Below are 19,393 nucleotides of genomic sequence, written 5' to 3'. Positions count from 1 at the left end.
TTGGGGTTTCTAGTAATTTTGTATGGGTTTTCCATTTTGTTTTTGTTGTTTTAGGGTTGTTGGAGTTCTATTTAGCTAGATCATTGTTCACATACCAAACAGAATTTGCGCTCATAATTATAAGCATTATAAGCATGGACACATATAACCTATGCTAATGAAGGGCTCACTAGGTACATCACAGGTAGAGTTAGTAACACATCAAATATCTCCCAAGGCAAACAAGGAAATGGATCCTTGAATATATTTTAACTGCATCCCTCTGTCTTTTAGCTTTTTGTTTTTTAAAACAAGCCTATATAGCCTTTATAAAACAAGTCTATATATAATAGACTCTGCAATAATCATTTGTCTATTTATGTGTGTGTGTGTGTGTGTGTGTGTGTGTATATATATATATATATTTATCCAGAGAGATACTAAGGTATTTATCATGAACTTAGCATGAAGTTTCCATGTCAGTAGCTTATATTTTCCAATTAAAAAAAAGTATCTAGGAGAAAGGATAGCTTCTGCTGCTTGAGTGAGTGAAATAAACCCAAGTAAAACAAATACATTTGAAATCTTAAATACTCAAGTAGAAGATACAGTTCTCACCCAACCACACTCAGAATTCTTGTTAATTCAACACAAAATCTGAGCTTTCAGAGAAACAAGTGGAGATTTGATGAAGTCTTACAGCGCCTCATTTCACTTCAATTTATCCACAAAGATAAGGGTCAAAAAAGAAAAAAAAAAAAAAAAAAAAGTTATAATCTCTGGTTTACTCCATTAGCAGCTAGAATACTCTTTAAGCACACAAAGCCCCTGCCTACTGCTGGCACAGGTGCCCAAGAGGGACAGCATTTTTGGTTCCCCCAGCTTCACAGGCACCCAGGAAAATGAAAGGTCTGCAGAACAGCATGATGACAAGACGACAAATATCAGCAGGACTTTGCCGCCTATTAGCAAAAAGTTACACTATTTCTGACATAAAAGAGTGCCTAAAATCCTAACGGGTCTTATGTAACCACAGTAAATTAGATAATCTGCACCAAATTTATCAAAGTAGGAAAACTTGTCCTAACAAGCTGCAGAAATATATACAGACCTCTGATGATAATAGGATGTTTTCACAGTTTAAGCTCTTCGAGACATAAAATATAACTAAGCTCCCTTCTGGTTACAAATGACTTAAGGAGCTAATTTGAGCAGCAGTGCTGCTATACTCCAGCACAAGAATGACTGAAAACTATATATAGGTACAAAAAAAACCCTAATCTTACTATACCTGTAGAAAGCATGTATGATTCCTGCATTATGTTTGTGGAATGTTATGTCTGCTCTAATCTATCACTTCAATCTTTCCTGAATTATCTAATGCCCAAGTGACATGTTTTCAAATGCATTTCTTTGAAGTGTGAAACTGGTAACCACATGAAGTTCTCCTCAGCACCTTTCCTGTACAGTAACATGGGCAAGGGTTCGTTTGCAGACATAAAGTGAGATGAGTCTGGCTGAAACAGAGTAGGAGAAGAGGTCTCAATTCAGCAGGTTTATACCAAGCTAACACAATCAGATGAGGTACCTCCCCTCACAGTTCTGGTTTTGCTGTGTAACCTCAGTAAGAAATTCTCAGAAAATTCTCAGCTCAGGTATTTGTGGCAAAAGCATCAGGTGCACAAAATGAAAATAGCTGCAAGGTAAAGCCTTGCCTTGAAACACAGGGACAGCAGGAGAGATAGATATCTATAAAAAGTCATAACCCTAAAGGGGAATTAATTGCTCAAATGCCCACTAAAGATAAAGGAGGATAAACAGAGTAGCAATAAAGTATTGGAATATAAGGATCCCTTTTATTTCTTCCACATGCAGGTTCAAGCAACTTTATGGAAACAAGATCCTGCAAGGATTTGCTAGAATAAGCTGAAATCAAGTTTCCTGTGCTACAGCACTATACATATAATTCATACATACCCCTACACGGTGTTGAATTAAGAAGCACAGAGAGCTAAATCCTCTCCTAAATCTCAACTGAAAACAAAAACATCAGAACTTTCTAAAGACGTTTGTTGTTTGCCCTACGTGCACACACACACTCCAATTTCATTTGTAAGCTGAGTAGCATTTCAGCTGCTGGAAAGTTCACAAAGTTAATAGGAGAAACATCTTGAACACATGTCTACCATTACAATGAAAGTAACAAAGCTTTATGTTCCCATTTCTCACCTCAGAGAAGCACAGGGCCTGATGCATCCTACTTGGCACAAGTAAAGGCTGAGACCCTAAAGCAGCTGTCAGCCAGCCTTAGTTTTTACCCCTGCTACCACAGGTCCTTGTAGCACACAAAAAGTACTGGTGATGCTGTGCTCTTGCAAGTTTCCTCCACGTGTGGTCTTCTGGCACATCTCTCAGATGTCACCCTGCACTTTATAGTCTTTCAAGGCTGCTGCTTGACTGGCTTAAAGGCCTGTTGTGTACACCAGGAAGGATTGACCCATGCCACCCAAACTACAGAGCTGCACTTATTTAAATTAAGGATCCAAATTCAAATTTTTGGGTTGCAGGATTAGCTGATGAGGTATGCAAATTGACATTGAAAAAATGTTTAATTTGGGCATTTGCTAAGGGACATGCTTTTGGAACAGCCTGACCTATATTGAAGCAAAGTTGAATTCAATGCACATGATGAAGTATAATCTTTTCTCATCACCACCACCACCCCCTTTTTACAGCAGGGATGCTGCACAGCAGCTCACTCAGACTGTCTTCATACTTGCCCATAAGATACTTTTTCAGAATGACTGAGGTCAGCCACTCACCAATCAGCTGAGCCACAGAGAACATTCAGTGCAACTCCAGTTTTGAACAGATCACCATGCTTTGGGGGGGGGGGGGAGGAAACAAAACTTGTTTTCCCTGGCATCTGTGCACTGACTTTTGGCCAGGGTGTTCCTGGTAATTTAGCCAAGAGCAATACAGCATCAGGTTCTCTATCCACTCACAACATAAGCACAATCCCTTCTCCTTCCACATCAGGACTGTGCTACAGGAATTTCTGGCAGACTTAAGACAAATTTGTTTTTAAATGATAGAGGGGGTATAGAAGGCGAGATTGGCCTCAACTATTAGTGTTGGAAGTTTCTATTAAGGGAACATTAGAAAAATGGATGTGAAAAGGTATTGCTTAGACTTATTTTTCCATCCTGATATGTACACTGGACTAAAATGAAATGATAAAGAATAGTAGCATACCAGCATTGACATTAGAAATGTGGAAGACTGAAAACTTCAGTGAAATGCTCAGGATTGTGAACCCAACATTTGTGAGTGGAGAACTCCTGGTTATTGCAGGTAGGATACTGTTCACTCTGTCATAGTCTCATCCTCTAAGCCTAGAAGAGAGGTCAGCACAACCACCTTCACCTTTCACTGAAAATGTTATCCTTAGTAATTGGTTTTAAGTGAATTAGTTTCAAAAGTGGCTTTTTAAAAAGTTTGGTTTTTTTTTTTTTTTTTTTTCTGGTTTGTTTTTTTTTTAAAGGAAGCTTCATTTTTCATCTATAGCAAAAAAAAAATCTCTGATCTAATCATCTCTCACTGAAGTCACTGTGCCAGAATCCAAACCCTGTGCATAAGCCAGTGCAGAGAACAACAGTTGCTATGCTTTAGGTCTTGAAATATAGAAAAAGCCATCTGAACAGGTAATCGGTCATTAGCTGAATTTACTGCTTCCCCAGTCTTTTCTTTTTCCTTTCCACATTTATCCTTCAAATGAATCGGATAACTTGTGCTACATCAAAAATTAGATTTACCAAAGTTGGGAAAAAGTAATCTACAAATACATGAGAGAGAGCAGCATAAGGAGAGAGAAAAAAAAAAAAAAAAAAAAAAAGCCTGAAAAAAAGAGCAGGAGACAGAATTATATTTCCAGGTGAATTATTCCTCAATTCTAAGATTTATTCGAATGTGAGATCTAAGGTGAATTAGCAAACAAGTCACTCAAGCAGTAACTTCTGCCAGCAGGGCTGGGAGAAAACAGATGTAGTTAAGTTACCAGTTAGTCCTCCCGGTTAGCTATGTAATTTGTGTTCTGAACTCAGAGTGTTCTTTTAATAAATGGAAGAAGGGATGATAATTTTCTACTGGAAACATCTGCTTCCTGACTAGCTAGAAATCATGTATTCATAACTACGTAACATCAACTACCTTTTAATCTGTTTATCTCTTAAACTACAGATAAGACAAGTGAACTTCTGTCTGAATATAGAAGATCAAAAATATGATCACTGCTACAGAAACAAATTCTCTTATTTCCCTCACATGCATTTCAGATTTCACCTACAAAGTTCATTTCAAAATGCAAAGCTGATAACATTCACAATAATTTGAGATTACAGTTGTCACTGAACATGGGTACTTTTGCTCTACAGTACTTCCCAAAATGGTGCTTTCAACCATCTCATGATACAATGAATAACCTCAGTCTACCCCGATCACATTTCTGGTTTTCTTCTTCTTTCCTTTTTTATTTTTATGTTCTCAGCTTTCCCTTGTTTTACCCCTACTTAGTTTTTATTCTGAGCTCAAATCTCACATTCGTTCATGATAGTAGAAAGATATTTCCATCATCTTTAATTGGGCAGAATATATTTCCCTGACACGAATATTTTCTGTTTCTATTGCACTCCTGGAATAGCTTCTACAATAAAGTATCCAGAAAAAGAATGATATAGAAATCATATACCTGAAGCATAGTCTCTACACAAGCAACTTAATAAAAAGATTTTTCTTTAAAAAAAAAAAAAAAAGCAAAGAAAAAATTGCATACCTATACTCCTTTAGGCTTATTGCCTTAAATAAAATAACATATATATACACCTCATCACACCTATTGAAATACTGTAAGGGGCAAAAAGAATCAACCAGCACTGCTAACAATCACCTTTCAGCTCAGTATTAAACTCCTGTATGCATCTCACTCCATCACTCCAAGTCCCTCAGTGTTAATGCGAACTCAGAAATCAAGCCATTCACAGACAGTAGCAAATTTAATGAGACTAGAAATGGGGTCAGGCTGGCGTATTTCTTAAGATCACTACACTATTTGTCAGAAAGGGAAAAAGGCAAGATACCATTTACAAAGTTGTAGCATTGTTCTGCTACCCTTCTTAAATTTGCTCGTTACAGGTTAGAGAACAAGTGGTTACAAGATCCTCCCACCATCCCTAGGCAGCAGTGAACCAGATTGAGAGAGACTAGGCAATTAAGCGAGGAAGAAATTCCCAGGAAACATGGACTGAAGCAACAAATATTGTATTTAACACAATCTGGTACTAGCATTTCCAGCAAATAACTCAGAAGTCATGTCTCAGCTTGTCATAGTAAGATCATTAAAATATCCTTAATGGAGTTATTAAAAATCATACTGGAAGAAAACACCTCAGAAATGTCATGGAACAGGTGATTAATCATTGTCCTCTTTTATAGCCACTGATGAAAAGAGAGTTGAGTGAACTTACATGCCAGGCAACAACTCTATAAAAATGACAGCAAGATATGGCAGAGAGAAAGAACAAGCCAGTTTTTGTGAATAGAAACGTATTAATGTTTAGTAGATGCAGCTGCTAGATAGCATCCAACATTAACAAACCTGCAATAGGATGATGCACAGTATCAAGCACAAGGTGCATGAGGTCATACCACACAGAGCTCCACATAAGGATCATTAAAACAGCAGCTGGCAGGGATCTGTTAATAAGGACTTCCACTGCATTTCACCAGCTGAGATGGAGGAAGGAAAGGTGCGAGAAGGTTGCTTGCCTTAGGTCAAGGAATTAATCAGAGGTATAACCAAGACAAATAACGTATAAGGCTCAATCCAAAACTAAAGTTCCAACAAACCTTCCTGCCCTTCCAGAGACCAATGGCAACACTTCCTTAAAATAAAACAATAGCAAATTCAGTGAGTTTTTTGAGCTTTAGGAAGTCTTCATTATTTTGATCTGTTTTGGAGTTGCATGAAAATGTGTATTCCTATAAAGAAAACTACTACATTCTTTTTCAGTCATTTTTCTCCCATTTGGTAAGCTCAGTGACTGCCTCTAGAATGCTTCAAAGCTTGTGTTTTAAAGGAGAAAGATGTCTCAGATACTCTGATGTCAGTGTCCAGGGTTGCATCTTTAAATGCCATCCAGCACTAGCAAGAAAAATTCCAGCTAAATCATAATTGATAAAACCAATATAGCTTGACTGTTAAAACAAAAGGCAAGAGCATGGATCTTCTTGCCAGCAGAATAGTAACTTCAGATTACATTATGCGCATAAAATTGCCTAGAAAGTCCAAGCCTTACAACTGTTTTGCAAAATAGCTGACTTCCAATACCGTTCTGTAAATGGGAAAACAACAGACAGTCTTAACTATAATCTGTCAGTGTTAGAATAACCTGGGAAGTAATCAAAGAGTAGATACTACAGGGTCCATTTTCCTTTTAAACTGTATTGTTTATAGTTAATGCTACATAACTTTGCTTCCCTGAAGACTATTATAACTGGCAAGCTCTTCCAAATGTGATAAGACTTGCTGACTAACAAATGCAAAGCAAATTTTTTAAAGATACACACCAAGGACTATAGTCAGGAGAATCCCCAGGTGCAGTTTGCAAGCAGGGTGCGAAGCATTCCTGTGCTCCTGTGAAGCAGGATAGGGACAAGCACCCTCCAGGTGCTTCAGAATGAGGCCAGTGCCAGCATTACCACTTCTGGCTCACTCCTTCCTACACTCAGGAAAACAAACTTAAGATCAGCCTTAGCCCTCAAGCACAGCACTGCTGCCAGGCACATAGCACTGTTCAGTGACTGCACCAGGCTGACTGCAAGCTGCAGGACTGCATGCTTTGCGACATACATGGCTCTCTCTGTTCCTCCATTCTTCCTCACCTTGTATGTCACAAGGCATCAAGTTATCACACCAGTCTGGAACCTGCAGACCAGTGTTTCTTTCTCTTCCTTAGCCATACAATTGCTGGGATAGGTTCCTTCCCCACTGCTAATGTACTAGGTTCAGACACAGTTCAGGCTTAGCATTTTTTGGTGCCAGAAAGCTCAGAGACAACACAAAGCCAAGAGTGAGGCTCTTCAGCTATTCATGACTGTAAGTATAGTATAACATAACATTACTGCTTAACAACATCTCAAAGGAGCTATTTGTTTATGGTATTTAATGAGGAAGGTTATTCCCAAGCCTTTACAGCAAATGAGCAAGATATGTCAAACAAGTAAGATGCCTATATACTTTAAGATGGTCCCAAAACTAAACATTTTAATGTCTTCATTTTTGTCTTGTTTTGGTTTGGTTTTTGGTTGTTGCTGTTTTGTTTTCTTTATCTTCAGATATTCATCAGGCAGATAGGGCCTTTTTTCTTAATATTAAAAAAAAAAAAAAAAAAGTATTTTCTACAGAATTCCACATTTTAAAATATGCATTCTGAAAATAATTAAGCTTCCTATACAATAAAGGCTACACTAGCAGTTTGATCTCTGCGTACTATGCATCACATACTCTGAAATGTGTCCCTGACCCTGACAAGATTCAGGGTGAATTCTTAATCATTAAAGATGAAAGATGATGCTTCATCATTTAATAAAAACCTGTTCCCAACTAACATCCATCCACAAATATGAAATACCAACATTTAATGAAGAAAGGTCTAGCGAGTCAAGTTGAATAGATTGTTTAGATTTGTCTATTTGTTCAGTTTAAAGTCACTCCAACTTCTCAATTACTATAATGGATAAACTCAAACTTACTTTAGGTTAAAAGCCAGAATTCTTTTGTGACTTCTAGAGTTCAACATAAAATATTATGCAGCGTATCTCTGGGAAGTAATATAACATGTTTCTGCAGCATAATATACAATTAATGTAAAGCTATAGCGATAAAACTATCAGAACGAAAAGCTTAGGAAAAAATCTTGAATTCTGGCAGACTCGCACACCCCCAAAATACATAAAGTACAAGTGAAACGCAATTATTTTTATTGCCTCTGAGCTAAACTGCTGACCTACACTTTAACATCCTGAATATAGGAACAAAGATATTTTACCCATGTATTCAAAGAAAAAACCTGTTGAGTTCGTATTCCTCCTGAGTGCTACAAAATGATGGCAAATCAATAGGCACTACTTTGCTAACATCATCCTTTGGATCCAGTCAACTAGCAACATTTGAAAATCCTCCCCTGAAATAGCATATGGGTACACAAAAGCAGCTGTGATTTAGCTTCTACCAACAAATCAAACTAATTGTACCAACAAAGCAAACTAATTTACTCTCAGTTTTATTACAGGTGGAATATAAATCACTAAAACGAAAAATACTTACATTATGATAAGATAGACCTCCCTTCCTTAAGCTATGATTCTTTACTGAATTGCTATAGGGTTCACCAAGTGAAATGAAAAGAACACAAGGTCGTTGCATGAGGTTATCATTAATGCCATGAACTATGCTACAGCTAGATTTATTATTTATAGCTTTATTGGCAGAGCACTCTTCTCTCTTCTGTAGCATGCTGTTCACGGAGCTTACTACAAAAAAAAAAAAAAAAAAAAAAAAGTTTTCCAAAACTGTTTTCAACTCCATCGAAAGCATTATATTCTTGAATGGATTTTCAACATTCATAAAGCAGAAATTCAGAAGCACAACAATAAAGAATATTCAACTCTCAATCTGTATCACAGATAACGTGCATTTGTTCTACAGATTTTCTTAGGTGTTTGTCTGAATGTTGTAGAGAACCTTGACATGCAAGTTCCTGATGTCATCCCAATAAAAACTGATTGTAGAGAACGTAGGATTTAAGTAGGACAGGATCTGCAACACAAAGTAGCCTGTAAAATACAGAAATTTTTCACTTCACTAGGAGTGTTTATCAGGCAGGAAGTTCACTTTGCATGATGAAGGTGGGAAAAGCCAGAAATGCAGAACAAGCCCTTTATTATTAGCAGCAGATACGACAGGAAGCCATCGAACAAAAAGAACTGAGCACTTACAGAGGATGTCTAAGAAGCACAAGGATATGTAAATCACTGATCAGACAAAGCATTTAAAGCATTCGTAGTTAAGCAAGATTTTGTGATGATGAACTCGAGCACAATCTTACAAGTTGTGCATGCTTACAAATGGGTTGTTGGTTCTTGAAGAGTCCACATAGTATTAAAAATGTACAGACAAGTTTCATGAGGATCAGCACTGATAATAGAAATGGCTACAAAGTACAGAAGGCACACAGATACAGAGCAAGTAGAAAGGTGTCTTGTAACAGCTAATAAGAATTGGTAGTGCTAGAAAAATAGACTAGAATGAGGTAAAAAACGAATAGTTTTACACAGGCTAATTCACAGAAATCCCATCCCTAGGACTCACTCACTTCGGTGTTTCATGTTTAAGAAAGAAGAAAGATGAAACAGGAAATATTTCAATAAACTACCATGCAACCAAATCTAGTTGCTGCCCCAAATTCACTAGAAAAGACATCTAGAGCTTGAAGTCACATCAACAGATCACAACAAAGTAAACAGATCCTCATTGCATAGAGAATACAAGTGGAAAGAGGTCCTTAGGTAACTGAATGAGAAGGAATACACCTGTGTAATTTTGCCCAACTGTTCTATTATTATTTGTTTATATGACTAGAGAGAACTATTTCCCTGCCTTCAACTCCAAGAACTAAATCACACAGTACTGGGGTAATTCTAGATACTTAGGGTAGAAGTCTAACAAGCTGATATAATCTGCTCCTTAAAGTCATGTTTGAGGTTGTATTTATTAAAAACACAACATATGAATGCAATATTAGACACGTGCTGAAAGACTCATCATTGTGTCTTGCACCTCAAATGCAGTGTTATCAAAACAACTCTTTTCAGTTGTATAGAAGTAACATGAAGTTCGAGAAGCAAAACCCAATACATAGATCTTTAAATAATTTAGTCCCTGAGCAGGTAAAAATGCATCTTGCTTTACAAAGATCATTACACTATCTTCCTTACTACAGTAGAAATTCTTTCTTACCAGAAATTTTTTGCCAAGTGCTTTTTTTTTCATTTGAAGTTGTACCTTCCATTAAAAAAATCCATTATAAATTTCCATATTTTTCATCATAATATGCCTCTATATTCTATGAAAGCCTGCATGTTTTTTATCTTGATTGAGGAGAAAAACCTGCAGTGGAATCACTGCAGTTTCTGGAGTAAAACAAACAAAGAAAAAAAGCCACACACCTCTCTCGCTGCAAGTTTCAATTTTCAACTTTTGACAAATATTCTGTTAAATTAGCAGTTCAGTCCAATTTTTTTTTCTTCCAGTTCCCAGAATTTTTTAGCATCATTTCAATCAACACCTCTTTGCTTACTGGGCAAGCAGCAGAGTACTTAGAGTCGTGAAAGACATGGTTCCCACCGCTTCATAGATGGAATGCTTTGGTCCTAGAATTTTGAAGACAGCCTCAGAAGTGTTTCTTTTCCACTTGGTTACTGAAAGCCTGTGAACAATTAACCTAGAATATCCTGAAGCCTGTAACAAGATGGTATTCATAGAGTCACAGAAAGGGGGTGGATTGAAGAGGACCACAATGATCATCTATAATTTCAACCCCCTGCTATGTGCAGGGTCACCAAACCACCAGACCAGGCTGCCCAGAGCCACATCCAGCCTGGCCTTGAATGCCTCCAGGGATGGGACACATGCAGTGAGCAGATCTCCAGCCGCCATTACCTACCATACAGAAACAGAAAATAACATTGCGAGAAATTATAGAAGTTAAAGGGAAAAAAAATATGTAGGGTAAAAAAAAACAACCACCACTACCACCAGAATGCATACTGAAAGAAATCCAGACCTCTCCAGAATTGATTGCCACCTTAGCAATTGCTTAATAGGTGAGGGCATAAAAGGGGCACGGAAGTCTTTATTTATGTAACGGGACACCTAAGTAGATACTCTAGAGAAGTTATCAGGACACCTGCAGATACATGGCACAGTTTAAAGAGCAGAGCAAGGCTATAAATATGCATGGAGTGACCTCATTCATATTGTTCTTTCATAGATCTCAGGTCCTTAGAGAACAGAAAAAGGAAGAACGTAACAAAAGGAGGAAGAACTGACTTTTGGTTAAGAACTGGGAGACAGGAAACCTGGATTCTGTGGCAGAGCCAAAATTAGAAGCCCTTTATGGCAAACCGTTCTGATTTCAGGTGGATCAAGACAAGGAAGTGATTTTCAGAGATTTTAACTACATGTACCTAGAGTTCAAAGACTTGTCTGATTTCTCTGCCTCACCTTCTTCATCTGAAGCACAGTGATTAAGAAAAAAACGCTCTCATCTATATCAGTGGCATAAAATTCTGTAAGAGAAAATAATAGTATTAAAAAATTTCTAAATTTATCACCTAGTAGGGCTCATCGTTTTGGTCCTCAGAGCATTCACTTAAAAAAAAAAAAAAAAAAAAAAACCAAGCTTTTAAATATTTAACATTGCCTTTGCTCCTATGCAAGCTGAAGTTATAACCCAGAGGATTATCTTTCATTTTTAAAACTGTAAGGATGTTCAGAGTATGTATTGAACAGTTTAGCAGTATTACATTTCTGAGGCTCAGGAAGAAAGACCAGCTCTACCACTGCTATCACTTCACTTTCAAGAGTGCCTCCCAGATTCATAGTGCAAATTTCAACATTTTTCAGCAAGATAACTTTACCTTTGCTTCACTTTTACATTCCTAATTTCCATGGAGAATCCTGCTGTGTTTATGAAGTGCTGTATTTATGGGTTTTGTTGTTTTTGTAGTTTAAGTACTAATTGTACTGAATTTCTCTCAGTTATGAGAGTGAGCTGAACATATAATCCAGGAAAACAAAACCAGCATCCTATTTTGCTCTTTATTATGAGTACCTTTGTTTAGCTGACTGGCTTCTGATTGAGTACTCTAATTGCTAATTTTTGTTTACTATGCAATATGGAAAGTGCAAGAAACCATGACTACCATGTAAAAATGGGTACATTGTTTTAATTGAAAGCAAACAAAAAGGCTGATGAACTTTTATTACAAAGAAATGGAGGACAGGGACCTAAGAGAAAGACCATTTCTTTTACATTAGCTTTCCCACCTGGAAAACTCACCAGAAATATGAGAAAAGCAATTCCAACAGGAAAGACATTTGTAAAGAGTCCATTTTCAGAAGCTGTACTGAAACAGCTGGGGACAAGATAGAGTATTTACTTATTTTATGATCTCACTACATACAGTTGTCCTGCCGGGCCACGCACTTCCCCAGAGCATAGCACTTGCCGCTGTACAAAACTTTTCCCACATAACTTACAATAAGATACAGTGAAGAGTCAATGCAAGGTGCATATTTTCTTAAACGTAGTGTAGTGGAGTCCTCCTGCCTCCCTGCACACAGCAGAACTGACTTGCAGGCAGGTTCCCTTTTCAGCAGTTTCTAGCCTACAGATTCAGAACTTTCAGAACTTTTCAGTTCTGTGCTGTTGCATGTGAGCATCGTATGCACTGTTACTTCTCCACATTTCCAATCACTAACATGGGCAGTCTGCAGCTGACATCCTCATTTGCTTGCAAGAAAAGTTTGCCACCATCAACTTGGATCAGCCCTTGCCATCCATGGGTCTTACTGCCTTTGGTCCCACTTGTATCTATTTTTCTGCAAGAGGCTTCACTGACCCATTTTGCAATGGAAGTTTTTGCACAGTAGTTGGTCTACTATTAAACTACAATTCAATTTCCAGAATTAATTAGTTATTACTAAGAAATTAACGCAGATATCTAGCACCTTATCTGATCAGAGCATTTCCAAGTGCAAGTCATTAATCTGACGGCACTGCTGTGCACCACTGATGCAATATTCCACAGCTTCATCCCATGGAATAAAAATTAAAACTAATGAGTGACAGTATACCTCATCCCTGTTTATTCCAGTCCAGTTCACACCTGGTTACCTAGGATTTCTAGGACTTGCTGGTTTCCAATACACAGAATCCAATATATGGTCCTCATTTACTTCGCATCTGGGATCCCCAAACTGCTTTCCTCCACCTAACATTCCTTACAGAAGACAGTGTGCCCAAATTGTCTTTCTGCAACTGAAAGCCCAGTGGTGTTATCAAAATATCTGCTAAAAGATTCAGATAGTGAAAAACAGAGAAATACCAAAACTTGTTGAGAAGAAAAGCCCCGTATTCTGAGAATGCATGTCAGCAGCCAGTTGACTGCAGGAAAGAAGATTTTGCCTAACGACAACTAAGAAAAATAATGAAATTTAAATCCTTCCTGCTTCTGATTTTACCCCTGCATTCAGCAGCCCATAAAATCAATTATGCTACATATCAAGACCGTAGCTCAATGAAAACATAGAATGATTGTATTCATTATCCATTTTTCCCTTTCCATGAAGCCTCCATTATCACAGATGTGAAACTATGCTACAGATACTAGCTGCCAATCTGGAGCCAGATTCTAAAACCTCAATTGATTAATAGAGCAACCAGTACTTCCAGTTCCCCGTCGGGACAGGCAAGATTCTACTGAAACTTTAATATTAGTACCACAGTTACAAGTAGAGGCAGTGAATGAGGTTCAGTAAATTTATATTTATAATTTCCAATAGTCTTCAGAGTAGAGGGAGTGCTAGAGATTTCCATCATGACAACCAATCCAGTAAACTATCATTGCTGTACCACAAGCCAGCTCACCCATTTAAAACAGTCACTACGCGTTTACTGTCATGATTTACCAGTGAGAATGTAAGCAAATTCAAGAATGGTGTTTAAAAATGACTTTTTTATTCACCTTTGGATCCTAAATAACAAAGTAGCTTTGGGAGCATTTAGTCACTTAAGTCTGCATGAGAAGAGTACCACTTACCGCTGAACAGGTAAAGGAAGGGAATCTAAGTGGTCCTCACCCTTAAAAGCCATATTTATCCCCTTATGTATTCTTCTCCATAGGTCACAATCTAGAAAGAAAAAAGGCATTTAGTAAACCTCAGAAAACTCAGGCCTCTTCAGCCCAACATGGATGGTATTCTCTACTAAGTTGTGGAATTAACGCATTAGAAAAAATTCAGAAGACTTTTTTCCTCAGGATACCACACAACTCCAGCAAATAACCAGAGCCAGTAAGTACATTAGGCACTGGGCTTCCCAATCTAGCGGCTGATCTAGTGGGTGGCAATCCTCCCTGCAGCAGGGCATTGGAATTAGATGACCTTTCTAACCCAAGCCATTCAATGATTTCACTGCATAAAAAATACAGGGTTCTGTACATTAAGAAACCTCTTGGACTACTATGCAGGTCAGAGGCATCTGGGCTGAACGATTTGCTGAGTCAGTACAGCTATTACTTAGCCTTGTTTTTAAGCCACGTTGCATTAACTAAACAAATTTCTTCTCAGTGCAAGATTAATTCTTCAGGCTATCATGAGAAAGAGAGCTTAAAAGTTAAAGCAAGTGCGCTGTCACATGATTTTGAAATCTTATAATATTACATTTACAGAAAAATTACTGTTGTCCAAGTAATACAAGTATTAGATCATAGAATCACAGAATTGCTCAGGTTGGAAAAGACCTTCAAAATCATGAAGTCCAACAGTTAAAAAAAGATCCTTCTACATTAAGTAATTTTGTTTTCCTGGTAGCTCAAAATACTATACACATCTTTCTCAATGTTCTGCCTGAGAAGAGTCCTCCAAATAGCATTGTACAGGAAAAAGTAAGAAAGTACCAAGGAAGTGGAAACCATCTCCCTCCCACAATCCTCTTCTAAGAGAGAAGAAAAAACACACACATACACACACACCTTACATTAGGGCATTATCCATTATAAAACAATGAATATTTTGAACAGGAACCAGATGCTTTGGTCTACAGAAATAATGTAGCAATTCCCACTTATCCACATGGATGAAGGAACAGCTAATGTAAAACATTTTAAGGAAGAGATTAATCCATGACTCAAGAAGAATGAGGAGATAAAAAATTTGGAGGAGGCAGGAAGAGTGGAGAAAACAGTGCTTTCTTAGATGTGAAGAAAAGCCTGAGATAAATAGATCTCACTCAGAGAAAATACTTGAAGTGAGAAGTTAATGCTGTATCTGTCACCAACTAAGGGAGAATGGTTTTTTGATGCAATCACTTGTGAAATTCTGCCATTTTGTATTGTCTACTTCCTGCAAGCTGAGTCAGTCAGTATTCAAGAATTTTGCCACTCCAAATCGCTCCTAATGGATGCCGAGATAAGTCCTCAGCATCCTTCCTACCCACTTGATCTTACTGCTAATGCATGTCCCTAATACTTAGGGTTATTAGAACCAAAATAATGTGTTCTATGTGCTACATGCTCAGCTCACTACTAGCTCCAAATTACTTGAGCAGTGTTGTCTCTGTCCTACCACTTCAAATCTTCCCAGATGTACAAAAACAATTCTAACACATACATCAGTACACTCTTTTAAATAGGTGCACATGAGAAAAATGCGCTCTGCCTTTTTTAAAGGGCAATTTCAGTAATGAAAAACTCTATATTTTTTTAATTACAAGTGTACAATATTTGATAAAATATACATGATTTTTTTTAGTCTTTGTCAAATAGACTTAAGAATATCAAATGCAAATAACCACAGAATCAGTTTTACTGCAAATAGCTGATGGGCACTATTCCACGGGGGGGACAGGACAATCAAAGATAAACATATCCATATAAAATCTTAATCTCTGGGATGAATTTTCCTACCATGTAAAGAGAGAAGTTTCTCTCAGTCTGCAGAAATGGGCTTAATGGAATCTGATCTCCTTCTGTTCAGCATCAGTTGCAGGACTCACCATCTTCTACAAAATGAACAGCTCCTCAACAAGCTGAAGCTGTTTCACCATTAGCTGAGCCCACTAGTAGGATACCCACACATACACAGAGCATCTGATGCATTCTATTACTTACAAACATGACACCATAGACAGATAAATTAGATTACTGCATCTCATCGTTCTCTGTAAATCAGAAACACGAGAAAAATGCAGCTTTTTCTTGCTTTTAAATGTTGGCTGTCTACAAAACATGTATACATATTACAGCTAATAGACTAAAAACATAACCAACTCCTACTTAAGAGGTCATTCATGTTCCAGAAACAACAAAATACCTCACGCATATCTTAACCTATCTCAAAATTATGATTAGAATTCAGCTCAAGATTTTCAGCCCAAGCTGGAGTGTACATAAATGTTACACACATTGCATATATGTATAACATGCACTCATAAGAATAAATTTATCTACTTTGTAGATACTCACGGGAAGCATTAGCAGAAGCTATGTCTTTTTTCGTCAGCTTTCACTGAATGCTGGATCAGGCCTGCAGCTGGCCAGACATGCTGCCTAGGCAAATGTACCAAAAATAACACTGCCTCTGATTTGCAATACTGGTCATTTTGGTACAAGTTTGAGTAGCACCCTTGTGCTGAAATAATAAAAAAAACTTATTCGTGGACTTAAATAAGGCCAACTTTTAATAACTTCCATAGGATTTTACATAAATGTCTCTATATACGCTTGCATCATCATCATAAATGAGTTATGATCATGTTTAATTCTCCTGGTAGATAGCAGTGTGTATTCAAGGCAGACTCTCTTCGTGTCCTTCATCTTTCTCTTTGTCCTGTCAACACTGAATTAGTTTTTAAAACGTTATTTCCTTACATTTAATTAGGTGTAGATAAGACCACGAGCCACATATTATTCCCACTGAAGACAGCCAAAATCTTCTTTCAGAAAACTACCAGAAAAAAAACAAAAAGCTTCTTTCAGAAAACAAAACCTCACCCTGCAACAGCATATAAGGACTGCTTACAGAAGGAGCAGTGAGAGTAGAAAACTACATTCATCGCAAAAAAAAAAAAAAAAAAAAACTAAGAAGAGGTAACTTGCTCATATATGTGCATCATACCTTGGTGCTACAACTTAAAGCTCACTATTTAGCTTACCTATAAGTTAAAGGAGGAGACTCAACCCAACAGAAACCAGGCCTTCCTAACACAGCTATGCATCAAGCTGCTGGTTCCAGAAGACCGGATTCTTTCTGCATTACAGGAACTCCCTTCTGGGAGTCTCTTCTTCCTCCCTTTCAGTATAAGAGCAGCTTCTGAAGCACAAGACAGCTTTTAGCGCCCCAAGAAAAACGTTATTTCTTCTGGGAAAACAGAATCAATCTTGCCATATCTTCCAGTTTAACTTATTTCTCCATCCCTCAGTGTAACTTGTGGAATTAATTAAGAAATAGGGAGGATCTTAATTCTGTTTCTCTTAAATAAATTTGTCTGAAAACATCACAGTAACAGCACATATTCAAGGTGAAATAAGTGTGACTTAGTAACTCCTACTACTGGTGGCCTTCAGGAAGCTCTGCATCACATAATGATGCTCTGAATAATTAAGTTCTGGCTGTCACACAATTAAATTCACATTTTGAACTCATTCACTGCTCACACGTCCATCCTTGTAAAAGCTTAAATCAAAAGGCAAATCCATGAACTTTTGCCATCCCACATCCAACAGCCTAACATCACAGTTTCAACAGTAACGTCTTAAAGTGAGGACAATGAAGAAGATCGTTTCTCTTTCTGAGAGACAGAAAACCATGTATCTAGCATGCAATTATTAGTAATCATCAGAATTAGAACAGTGTGTTACCTGCAAGTAGCACGGTCAGCCCGAGAACAAGTCATTAGCCAGAAGTCATTTTAGACTATACCTCATTTGATTAATATTAACAGTTCCTGTCCATATTAAAGCATGGTATCTGTTCTGCCAAACAGAGCCTGTCCTTATTTTACAATTCTGGGAGTCTGGGAATCATTAGTTATTATTATTATTCTGGTACACGGAGTAACTGTTAATGGAATGTCACAAATCAAATTAAGAGCATAGTTTTGACAATATTTATGTGATCAGCTGGAAAGTAAACACATACACCGTGCCCTTCAGCAACATGCCTGGTCCATCTGAAGCTTTTCATACTGGCCATTTGAGGTCTCAGGATCCTGTGGTAATTTTGCATTTTAACAGATTTTTACTGGCATGAATTATGAAAGTCAACTCAATATTAAACCGGGTGTCACAAATCTAAGAAGCCATAAAACCAAAAGCAAGGAGTAATGAAGAGTCCTTCTAACTGTGCATTAAATTGGGTTCTATTAGCATGGGACCATATATACAATTGTACGTACCACACTTCCAGAGAGCAAAGTTCAAACCAGAGTAAGAAGAGTAAGAAGGAGGGTTAACAAGTGTTACCAGCAGTATTCGTTCATGTTAACTGTTCTTGCAGAACCAACAACCAAATGTGAAACAGTGTTGAGTAGTTAATTAATGTTTTATGTTTCCCATCTTCCTATTGTTTTACAGAAAAGATCTCATTTCAAACAATTATGTTCATCTTTGACAGGATCCAGTATGCATATAAATAATAACTCAAACTGAAATCTGTGTGGGTTTTCTGTTTTGGATTTCTCATCTCAGCCTGACTGTTCTCAGATACACCTTAGAACCTCAAAACAACAGGAAAAGAGAGGTGGACAGAATCCACCCATGTTGAAGATAACCCTGAAAACTACAGAAAGGTTACCTCATTTTGGAGATCATAAGTTAGCCAAAGTGCAACACTGCCAACTGTCAAGAATCAAAGGAAAGAACAAAAAAAAAAACAACAAAAAACAAGCTTGTCTCCTAGGATTGAGTTTCCTTCGTCTTCACATAACGTTTGAAATTCCTTCATTCGCCTCCTGGTTTTAGAACCTGCAGAATGTTCTCCTTGCACATACAATCACCACAATGCAAAAATCTGCTTTCAAAGCAAGAGATATGAGCTTGTTCATTCAATATCTATATTTTAGCAAGTGAATTGTGTGGAAATCCACTAACTGGGATACCTGCAATACAACCAGAAGATATGATTGCACTGGGAGGGAAAGCAGAGTCTCATGTTACCCAGATAATTCAGCACTATCCATGACCAAGTATTCATATAACCAGAGATCAGGAAAGGGAGAGATCTCCAACACTGTTAGCTCTTTCACCAAAGCATATTTTTTTCTTACAACACATCTTTCACAAATTTTCCCACTTAGGTACAAAATCTCAAGAAAGATGGAGTTTACATCACTGTGTACTGCATTATAAAATATTTCAAATAAGGAGATAGAGAAGGGTGTAACTGATTCTCAACTCCCTTCCCACCTGCCCCTCCACACCAAAAGTTATTTTGGGCAAAAAGCCACTGAGCTAATCATTAAGTCGGCTTTTCTTTTTTCTTTTTTCTTTTTTTTTTTTTTTTTTTTTTTTTTTT

General features: G+C 37.4%; 1 protein-coding gene across 2 annotated transcripts in view; it reads right to left on the bottom strand.

The window, feature by feature from the left end:
* Positions 1-19,393, bottom strand: part of INSC (INSC spindle orientation adaptor protein) — a 119,596-nt gene that overhangs the window by 69,787 nt on the left and 30,416 nt on the right. For both annotated transcript variants that reach the window (XM_042814862.1, XM_042814863.1), the window contains exon 2: positions 13,921-14,011. In XM_042814862.1, coding sequence (XP_042670796.1) covers positions 13,921-13,973 — 53 coding nt within the window. In that variant the 5' untranslated portion in view covers positions 13,974-14,011. The remainder of the gene's footprint in view (positions 1-13,920; positions 14,012-19,393) is intronic.

This window comes from Centrocercus urophasianus, unplaced genomic scaffold (assembly GCF_019232065.1).
Source record: "Centrocercus urophasianus isolate 14NV4802_14NV808 unplaced genomic scaffold, USGS_Curo_1.0 seq_14, whole genome shotgun sequence".
NCBI classification, from domain to species: domain Eukaryota; kingdom Metazoa; phylum Chordata; class Aves; order Galliformes; family Phasianidae; genus Centrocercus; species Centrocercus urophasianus.
The sequence above is the reverse complement of the archived record's forward strand: the minus strand, read 5'-3'. Positions and strand labels throughout refer to the sequence as shown.